General features: G+C 51.4%; 2 protein-coding genes across 2 annotated transcripts; one reads left to right on the top strand and one right to left on the bottom strand.

The window, feature by feature from the left end:
- The first annotated feature begins 202 nt into the window (after window positions 1-202).
- cldn11b (claudin 11b) lies at window positions 203-2,583 on the top strand. The gene is made up of 4 exons (XM_080489254.1): window positions 203-386; window positions 469-709; window positions 1,308-1,472; window positions 1,740-2,583. Exons 2-4 carry the CDS (start codon window positions 484-486, stop codon window positions 1,997-1,999), a joined length of 651 nt encoding a protein of 216 aa, XP_080345380.1. The 5' UTR covers window positions 203-386; window positions 469-483; the 3' UTR covers window positions 2,000-2,583.
- A 24-nt stretch (window positions 2,584-2,607) lies between these two features.
- slc7a14b (solute carrier family 7 member 14b) lies at window positions 2,608-9,554 on the bottom strand. Its single transcript, XM_080489232.1, has 6 exons — window positions 9,096-9,554; window positions 8,566-8,783; window positions 6,986-7,132; window positions 5,916-6,124; window positions 4,995-5,764; window positions 2,608-3,779 (listed from the first exon to the last, which is right to left on the bottom strand). Exons 1-6 carry the CDS (start codon window positions 9,166-9,168, stop codon window positions 3,469-3,471), a joined length of 1,728 nt encoding a protein of 575 aa, XP_080345358.1. The 5' UTR covers window positions 9,169-9,554; the 3' UTR covers window positions 2,608-3,468.
- Between the last annotated feature and the right edge of the window lie 966 nt (window positions 9,555-10,520).

Genomic DNA, 10,520 nt, shown 5'->3' with positions numbered 1-10,520 from the left:
GTCTGGTTGGGGGGAGAGGGGGGGGGGGACCAGCAGGGGGCAGCAGTGAGCCAGGTGAGGCTTCTGGTCCAAGTTTGATCCAGAAAATGAATTCATGTCTCAAACTTCCTTCCTGACGCTCAGACTCTAATCTGGACGTCTGGTTCAGGTTATGATCACATGATCAGAAACGTCTTTTTTTCACCATCAATCTTCATCCTGGGCATTTTTCTGAGGCGCCAGCAGGACGCAGCCGCTGCAGGTTTTCTCCACCACTTCAAGGAGCTTCAACACAGAAACAGAACAGAAAATATTTTTCTATTTACTTGACAACTTTTTCTCGGTAGCTGAAGGAGCCAGGTGGATTTCCTCTTCCCTCTCAGCAGTCCGGTGGTTCCGTCCCGACCGTGAGTCTGAACCTCCACCCTCAGATCCAAACAGATTCTATTGATTCCTTGACGTGGAGCTGTACTCCCTGTCCCGGAGCAGAGACGCAGCGGCTCCATGGCGCAGACCTGTAGGCAGCTGAGCGGCAGCGTGGCCAGCGGCGTGGGGTGGGTGGGGGTCATCGTGGCCACCGCCACCAACGACTGGGTCCGGACCTGCGACTACACCGTGGCCACCTGCGTGCGAATGGATGAGCTGGGCTCCAGGGGGCTGTGGGCGGAGTGCGTCATCTCCCCGGCGCTCTACCACTGTGTGGCGCTCAACCAGATCCTCACCCTGCCAGGTGGGGGGGGTCACTGATGACTGATTAATCAATCGATTGATTGTTGGTGTGTTCGTCCTGAAGCAGGTTAAAGTTTCTGACCAATCTCTGCAGTCGGTTCGTGAGCCAACGAATTCCAGACTGTCGACGTACCGCTCTGGACACACCAGACACACTGCAGCTCTGCATCATGTTTCAGCCACTCTGGATCATGTTTCAGTCGCTCTATCACCCTCCATGTTCAGCCAATTTGTCATGTTTCAGCCGCTCTACTGCCCTAAGTGTTTCAGCCACTCTGTATCATGTTTCAGTCGCTCCATGTCATGTTTTGGCTGCTCTCCTGCCCTCCATGTTCATCCGCTCTATGTCATGTTTCAGCCGCTCTGGATCATGTTTCAGCTGCTCTACTGCCCTCCATGTTCAGCCACTCTGTATCATGTTTCAGTCACTCTCGCCCTCCATGTTCAGCCGCTTTGTCATGTTTCAGCTGCTCTACTGCCCTCCACATTCAGCTGTTCTATGTCATGTTTGAGCCGCTCTGGCTCATGTTTCAGCCGCTCTACTGCCCTCCATATTCAGCCGCTCTATCATGTTTCAGCTGCTCTATATAATGTTTCAGCCTACGTGCAGACATCTCGCGCCCTGATGATCTGCGCCTGCCTCCTCGGTCTTCCCGCCATGTTGCTGGTCCTCCTGTCGATGCCTTGTGTTCGTCTCCAGAGCGACGACCAGCGAGTGAAGCAGCGCCGCGCTCTGGTGGGAGGAGCTCTGTTCATCATCATGGGTCAGCACACACACACACACACACACACACACACACACACACACACACACACACACACACACACACACACACACACACACACACACACACACACACACACACACACACACACACACACACACACACACACACACACACACACACACACACACACACACAGTCCCAGGTCAGGTTCTAGGGGTTCTGGTTGGAGGCTGTAGGGTGACTCAGGACTTTCCTGTCAGACAGACGAGGTGTTAACCCCGTGTGTCCCTGCTGTCCATCCAGCTCTGTGCGGCATCGTCTCCACCGTCTGGTTCCCGGTGGGCGCCCACATGGAGGAGGGGCTGATGTCCTTCGGCTTCTCGCTGTACGCCGGCTGGGTGGGCTCGGGGCTCTGCCTGCTGGGCGGCGCCACCATCCTCTGCTGTGTCAACGCCGGCCAGCCGCCGCCCGCCCGCAACAACAGCTTTTACTACTCCAGGCAGGGCGGCACGGCCACACCGCTGGACCCGCCCGCCAACCACGCCAAGAGCGCCCGGGTCTGAGGGGTTGTCCAGACCACAGCCGTCTAGCAGCTTCAGGAGGAACCTGCCCTCACAGTCGGAGTGAAACGTCGACCTTCTGCAGAGAATCAAACTTCAGTTCTCTTTTTATCCACTTTAACTCAGAGTTTTGGGCAAATAAAGTAGAAATCACCAGGATGTAGCCGAGAAAGCTACAGAAGCTAACCAGGTCGCCTCAGCCACATCTGACCTGTAATACCACTGTCAACCAGCAGGTGGTGGCGCGAGTCACTCCAACACAATGTTCAGGGTCGAAAAATCAGTGCTGCCACCCAGTGGACACAAGGCTTGTTATTTTATGATGATTTCTGTTTGTAACCTTCGACCAGTTTAAATGACCTTTGACCTTCGTCAGCAACGTCTTTTACTTTGAAAGAATGATCAATCTAGCTTCTTTTTCTACTTCTTTAACGTTTTTCTTTAAAAATTCATATCCTTTGTATTTGTCTCCATGTTTAATCCCCTCAGAGACGATGTGTACGTTTGTTTTTCATTTCCTCTCACGGTATTATCACTTTATATCATTTTGTGTGAAGCTTTCTATAATAAAAGTTTCGATTCAACTTAAAAAGAGTCTGTGGCTTTTCTTTCTGCTCAAAATGAGACATTTATTCTTTTTTAACCAAACCAACTCAAACAGCTAAATACAAACAAGCCAGAAGAAGAGAAAAGTCAGAACGAAGCTGCAGAAACGGGAACCCTCCACAATAAAACACTGAATCTGGACAGAAGTTCACCACAGGAGAGTTTAAAGTAATAAACTGACAGAAGAGACTGGAGATCAACAAAACTCATGTAGAAATGTACATAAACATTATAAAGGGGAAAGTCAATCAACTGTTGGTTGTTTGACAAATAGAAAGTTAACAGACCTAAAATTAATCGTTTTAATTTGATTAAAAAAGTGAGAAAGTTGGAGCGATGTCAATCTGCCCGAGTCTGGATCCTGTTTACACGACAACGTTTCAGTGAAACGCATCATTTTTGTGTTTTCGTTTTAGAAACATTAACAACAGGAGAACACGGACATTCTAGTGGACAGACCACCAAGTTGGATTGTTATTATGGTGACTGTCAAAATAAAACCACCAAGTTGGATTGTTATTACGGTGACTGTCAAAATAAAACTACCAAGTTGGATTGTTATTATGCTGACGTCAAAATAAAACCACCAAGTTGGATTGTTGTTACGGTGACTGTCAAAATAAAACTACCAAGTTGGATTGTTATTATAGTGACTGTCAAAATAAAACTACCAAGTCCAGGAGAAAATGCAACCTCAGCGTTTCAGAAAGTTTTCAGAGACTCGGAGCAATGTTGTCGTGTAAACAGACAAAAACACGAGGAAAGTTTTCGGTCTTGGTGAATCAAAAGACTGACGTCAGCTCGTCTGTCTGTCTCGTTAGACTCGATTCACTCACTCATCTCCAGAGACACCGACTCCTTCGTATTCAGTCCTCGTCATCAAACCCGTAGTTGGTCTGCCCCCGGGAGCTGCCGGCCCTGTTGACCTGCTGACCTCCGGACCCGGACTGGTACCCGTCTTGCTGGCCCGCGGTGTCCTCGGCCTCTCCGGCGGGCACCTCCTGGTGGCCATGCCTCTCCTCCGGGGCGGCCCAGCCCTGGTACGGCCCGTCGTCCTGGTCGTGGTCGTCCAGGTGGTCGTCGTAGCGCTGGTAGGAGCTGGCGTGGGCCTGCTGCTGGCGGGCGTCCAGCTCCAGGGCGCTGTGCCACATCCCGTAGCAGCCGTAGATCAGAAGCCCTGCAGGACGACACGGCGGCGTCACAACGCTTCTGCTGCAAAAACACTCAGCCCACCAGGGGGCGCCGCTTCATACTGCCCGGGAATGCACAGATACCAATACAGACACCAGTATTGGGTACCGGGTCCAATACTGCAGAGTACTCTTATACCCAGCGAGATTCTGTGTCATCATCCTTTAGCAACGTCAGCAGTTTGGAGATTCTTTAATATTCATGAGGACGAGAAGGACAGACTGTAAATTATGTTCAAAATATCAAGAGGAGAAAGATAGTTTGTACATCACCAGCAACTTCCTCACCAGTAACTTCATCACCTGTAACTTCATCACCTGTAACTTCCTCACCAGCAACTTCCTCACCAGCAACTTCCTCACCAGTAACTTCATCACCTGTAACTTCCTCACCAGCAACTTCCTCACCAGCAACTTCCTCACCAGCAACTTCATCATCAGTAACTTCCTCACCAGTAACTTCATCACCAGTAACTTCATCACCAGCAACTTCCTCACCAGCAACTTCCTTCCCATTAACTTCCTCACCAGCAGTGAGCCCGATGTCACTCAGTAGTTTAAACTATGTAACACTGGGCCGTGCTACACGTTAAATGCTACATGCTAAATGCTACATGCTAAAGAGGCTCAACCAACAGCGATACAGTAGTAAGTACTCGTATTGGTACTCGGTATTGATGAGTAGCTCAAGGTGAGTACTCGTCCTGGCTGGATCCGGCATAGCGACCGACGACCCAGAGGAAGAGTCGAGTTCTTCAGCGAAGAAGGACGTCAAGGAAAAGCACCACGGCAGCAGCAGGATTCTGAGGAAACGCCATGGTCTCTTTGTGAACATCTGACATCAACACTGCCCCCTCTGGTGAGTGGGGGGTACGTCACAGTGTCTAACATTAAGCATGAAGACTGAGAGACAGGAGAGGAGGGGGAGGGGTGGACAGATGAAGGGTTTCTGCTGCTGTCAGGGATTCCAGATGAAAGAAAACATCTGCCAACCAACTGCAGCTGCAATAAAAACTGGGCGCCTCATCTCTGCCGGGTGTTTACCACCGTCAGGTCCAGAGGGTGATCAGTTCCAGATGTTGATCAGGTCCAGTCTTCAAACTACAAACTGTCTGATCCTGAACTTCACCTGACTTCATTCTCCTCTCACAGCTTGTACATTTCATTTGCATCTTTTGGTGTCGGTTCTGTTTTGGACTCACCTACGAGGCACCACAGGGCAAACCGGGCCCAGGTGAGCGCAGACAGCTTCAGCATCAGGTAGCTGTTGACCAATATGGCCGCCACGGGGACAAAGGGCACACACGGCGCCATGTACGGCAGCTTCCGGGCGCTCTCCGGCTGCTGCAGGATCAGAACCAGAAGCTTCAACAGGGACGCCACCATCAGTGCCGCCATCAGTGCCGAGAAGGCGGCGCCGGCCCCGGAGCCCTGCTCCATGCCGAAGATGATGGTGGACCAGAGGAGGAAGGAAATGATGAAGAGGAGGAGGGTGCACCGGGTCACCACCCGACCCGAGGCGGGCGTGGGCCGAGCCGAGGGGTCGGGCATCCCCAGCCGCAGCCTCAGGGTGTAGTAGTGACCTCCGAGAAGCCTTTTCAGCAGGGGGGCGTGGCCTGTGTGGAAGTCAGAGTGGTCCCCCTCCCCCGCGGCGCCGCCCTCGTGGTACGACGACGGGTCGTCCTCTGCGATCAGCACATGGTCGTCTTTGGTACCGTCATCATGGCATAGCTTCAGACCGTCGGCGGCGTCCTGGGCATGCGGCGCCGCCATGTCGGCGAGCTCGTCGGGCTGGTAACGCAGCAGCAGCACGCACACGCTCACCAGAGTGTAGGCGAGCAGCGTGCCGATCGACATCATCTCGATCAGGTCGCCAAGGCTCACCAGCAGAGCCAGGACCGCTGCCAGGCCGCCAGACACCGCGCACGCCACTGCCGGGGTGTGTGTGAGCGCAGACACGTTTGACAGGAACCTTAACAACACACACACACACACACACACACACACACACACACACACACACACACACACACATTCCACCAAAACAATGAATCCATATGTAAAATATATCTTTATAGAGAAATTGCAATATTGTGTGTGTGTGTGTGTGTGTGTGTGTGTACCTGAACAGCAGTCCGTCCCGGGCCATGGCGTAGATGACCCTGGGCATGGGGAACAGCGACCCCAGCAGGGACACAGTGAGTCCTGCGATGGCGCCCACCGCCACCGTGTACTTCCCCCACAGGAAGCCGTGCACCGAGAACATCTCCATGAGCGGCGCCGAGCTGTCGATCAGCTCGTAGGGAACCATGAGGGTCAAGATCACGCTCACCTGCGGAGGGACGCGCTCACGGTTACCATGGCAACCAGCAAGGACCGACCCGCCGCAGGACTACACTATGCTAACCACTCAGTGACAGGAGTGACGTCACTACGGGAGGCGGGACCTGCTTCCAAGCAGGTCCACTTCTGAGCTTCAGGAGACTCTGGACTCCGTGGACCAGTATCGACAAGCTAGAAGAGCTGCAGCGACCCGAGTGGGCGGAGCTTGAGGAGGAACTTCCCTTTGGACTCCAAGAGCTTCTGAGGTGGGTCCAGGACTCTGGTCTGGTCTGGGAGGAGGACCCAGGGTGGGTCCAGGACTCTATTAGATCAGGAAGTTGGAAGACAGAAATGGACGGACTTGTTTTGTCTCAAAACTCCAGATGGAAGGAGAGAGAACCTGGATGCAGGACGGATGGACAGATAACGGATGGATGGATGGACAGCTAATGGATGGATGGACTGAGGACGGAAGACGGGTGAACAGGAGGATGGATGGATGGATAGATAACAGATTGACGGAGGACGGATGGACAGATAACGGATGGACGGACAGATAGACAGAGGATGGATGGACAGATGGACGGACGGGTGGATGGATGGAGGACAGATGGACGGAGGACGGACGGATGGAGGGCGGATGGACAGATAACGCAGCAGCTCTTCACTGAGCCCAGGTTAAAGCTAAGTCCCACCCTGCCTGATGGACAGTCTGAGCTTCAGCATTAAGAGAAGCCGTTTCTCCACTAATTCACTCTCGCTAATGCTAATCACAGCTACTTTGACAATAAGTAACCATTGATAAGTTAGGCTTGGCTTGGAGCTAACTTATCTGGGTGAGCAGCGCGGCACTGGTAGAGGGCATACTGACCGACAGATAGGCTGTGAGGCAGGTGACCAGCGAGGCGGTGATGGCGTAGGGGATGGAGGTGTTGGGGTTCTTGGCCTCCTCGCCGGTGGTGGCGATGATGTCGAAGCCGATGAAGGCGTAGAAGCAGGTGGCTGCGCCCTTCATCACCTGCAAGGGAGACACAGGCTGAAACATCGGCACACACTGAGCAACTCAGCATTAACATCATCATCATCATAATCATCATCATCACCATAGCCATCACCACCATCATAATCACGATCATCACCATCACCACCATCATCATCATCACCATCAACATCACCATCACCATCAATCACCATCATCCCCATCACCAACCCCAACATCATCGCCATCACCATCGCCACCATCATCACCATCCTCACCATCATCATCATCACCACCATCATCACCAACATCACCATCACCACCATCATCATCCTAAAACTCCATCATCGTCATCATCATCATCACCATAAGCCTCCATCATCATCACCATCACCATCACACTCCATCATCACCACCATCACCACCATCATCATCATAAGGCTCCATCATCATCATAAGACTCCATCATCGTCATCATAATTATCACCATCGCCACCATCATCATCATCATCATCATCATCCCTATAGCCATCACCACCATCATAATCACAATCACCACCATCCTCACCATCACCACCATCACCGCCATCATCACCATCATCATCATAAAACTCCATCATCGTCACCATCATCATCATCATCATCCCCATAGCCATCACCACCATCAACATCACCATCCTCATCCTCACCATCATCATCACCATCCTCATCCTCACCATCATCATCACCACCATCATCATCATAAAACTCCATCATTGTCATCATCATCACCATCATCACAAGCCTCATCATCACCATCATCATAACCACCACCACCATCAGACTCCATCATCATAAGACTCCATCATCATCATCATCACCATAGCCATCATTCATTCATTCATTCATTTTCTTCCGCTTCTCCGTTTCCGGGTCGCGGGGGTGACAGTCTGAGCACCGTCACCCAGATCACATGACACCGATTAAGAACCTTCCTGCAGGTGGTGAGCCCACGGGAAGGTGACACCCGGCGTGGGACACGAACCCTCTACCCCTGAGATTGTGAGTTTCATGCTCTACCAACTGAGCCAGCCGGGGGACCCCAAAGCCATCACCACCATCATAATCACGATCATCACCATCAACATCACCATCATCACCATCCTCATCATCCTCACCATCACCACCATTACCGCCATCATCACCATCATCATAAGCCTCCATCATTATCATCATCATCACCATCACCATCAGACTCCATCATCATCATCCTCACCAACTCTAACATCATCATCATCATCATCATCCTCACCATCATCATCACCATCATCATCATCATCACCATAAGACTCCATCATCGTCATCATCGTCACCATCATCACCATAATCATCACCATCAGATTCTATCATCATCATCATCATCAGACTCCATCATCATCACCATCATCATAATCACCAACATCACACCATCACCATCTTCATCATCAGCTCACCCCGGACCAGCCGAATGGCATGAACCTGCCGCCGCTCCAGTTGCTGGGGGAGAGGAAGAAGAGCCCGGCGATGACGATGAAGACCCAGACCACCATGTTGACCACGTTCAGGACGTTGTTTAAACCCACCGAGTTCCTCACGCCGAGTGTTATGATGACGGTGACCAGCAGGGCGATGAAGAGCGCCAGCAGGTCAGGATACGTGTCCTCACCTTTACCTGAGAGACACACACACACACACACACACACACACACACACACACACACACACACACACACACACACACACACACACACACACACACACACACACACATTAGCATATTCCTCTAACATCTGAGTACAGAGCATCTTCCTCCATTAACATCCAGATTATAGAGCATCTTCCTTTTCTAATCCAGATTATAGAGCATCTTCCTCCTCTAACCTCAGATTATAGAGCATCTTCCTCCTCTAACCTCAGATTATAGAGCATCTTCCTCCTCTACGTTAGCAGTGCAGTGATAGCAGTGACCAGGTGTCGTACTGACCGAGCCCCCTGAGCGTGCCCAGATGTGTGATCATGTAGTTGCTGATGCTGTGGTTGGCCAGCGAGTCGAACATGTTGCTGAGCGCTGATGCTCCCGCCGCCGTGCCAATCAGGTACTCCAGGATCAGGTTCCAGCCGATGAAGAAGGCCACGAACTCCCCGACCGTCACGTAGCTGTAGGTGTAGGCCGAGCCGGTGGTCTTCGGCACCCGGACTCCAAACTCCGCGTAACAAACGCCTTCCGGAGGAACAACAAGCAACAACCGAGCGACGTATTTGGATCATTTAAATCTGGTTTCAAACCTTCTGGTGTGTCGATTCATGATGAGCAAGCAGCCATTTCTGCACTGTATGCCGCTTCTTTCTTCACACGCTTTAAACATTGACGTGGCTTTTATGGATTTTTATGGGTTAACGAGCTTCATGTCGCCGATACATGGGCGATGCGTTCAGGTGCATCACGTAACTCTGAACTTTCTTTTTTTTCCCCTTTGTAAATTTGGTGGGTGTGGCTTATATTCAAGTGCTCTCAATAGTCTGGAAATTACGGTAATCTAGAAATTATCTGTAAATAATAACGTCTGTGAAATATGATGAAGCTTAAAATTCACATAAAATTTTCCACATTGTGCCTTTGGTAAAAATGAAACTTCGTGTGAATGTAAATTCAGCAAATGACTTGAATTTAATCTCTAAGGATTAAATTCAGGTTCCGTTCACACGGTGACATTTTCAAGTGAAAACGCAAAACTTTGGTAACGTTCCGTGTGTCCGTTTACACAACAACGATGCTCGCAGTCACTGAAACCTTTTTGAAAACGCTCTGTAAACGTCAGTTGTAACTGGGTGTTCTGCACATGCTCAGTAGGTGGACACTGACTGCAGTGATCTACATCAGTTTCAGCGTTTCTGCTGTTGCCGTGGAAACAGACATTGTTCTCAGAACGTTGTCGTGTAAATGTGGTATTTTTCTAAGCGAAAATGTGAAAATGATTTGTTTTAACTTTAAACGTTGCCGTGGAAACGGGACCTCGGTCTCGTCCCGTCATGATTATCAGTCGGTACAAGTAGTGTCAAGCGATTGGTGCAGCACCGGCGCCATCTGCAGGGCCGGAGTGTAAATGTTTTACTGAACAACATCGTGTGCAGCGTCCTGGAAGCCGATTGGTCTATATGTATGCCGCGCCCCCCCCCCCCTCACCTGACAGTATGGACGCCACCGCAGCGATGATGAAGGACAGTATGACGCCCGGACCGGCCACGGCTTTGGCCACCAGCCCGGCCACCACGTACATGCCGGTTCCCACGCAGCTGCCCACGCCGAGCGACACCAGGTCCAGCGTGGTCAGCACCTTAGCCAGCCCTGCCCCCTCCCCCTCCGCCAGCTCCGTCAGGTCGTCGCAGCCGAGCGCCATGGAGCCCATCG

Source organism: Lipophrys pholis (assembly GCF_963383615.2).
Source record: "Lipophrys pholis genome assembly, chromosome: 20".
Taxonomy (NCBI): Eukaryota; Metazoa; Chordata; class Actinopteri; order Blenniiformes; family Blenniidae; genus Lipophrys; species Lipophrys pholis.
Note: the sequence above shows the minus strand (reverse complement) of the source record. Positions and strands in the feature narration are given on the sequence as shown.

What these genes read in the sequence shown, in the direction of transcription:
- cldn11b (XM_080489254.1), top strand. Translation starts at nt 484, where the DNA reads ATGGCGCAGACCTGTAGGCAGCTGAGCGGCAGCGTGGCCAGCGGCGTG. An exon ending in CCAGATCCTCACCCTGCCAG is followed by an intron (nt 710 to 1,307) that starts GTGGGGGGGGTC and finishes ATAATGTTTCAG; the next exon opens with CCTACGTGCAGACATCTCGC. An exon ending in AGCTCTGTTCATCATCATGG is followed by an intron (nt 1,473 to 1,739) that starts GTCAGCACACAC and finishes CTGTCCATCCAG; the next exon opens with CTCTGTGCGGCATCGTCTCC.
- slc7a14b (XM_080489232.1), bottom strand. Translation starts at nt 9,168, where the DNA reads ATGTTCGACTCGCTGGCCAACCACAGCATCAGCAACTACATGATCACA. An exon ending in GGGCACGCTCAGGGGGCTCG is followed by an intron (nt 8,784 to 9,095) that starts GTCAGTACGACA and finishes TGTGTCTCTCAG; the next exon opens with GTAAAGGTGAGGACACGTAT. An exon ending in CGGGACGGACTGCTGTTCAG is followed by an intron (nt 5,765 to 5,915) that starts GTACACACACAC and finishes TGTGTTGTTAAG; the next exon opens with GTTCCTGTCAAACGTGTCTG.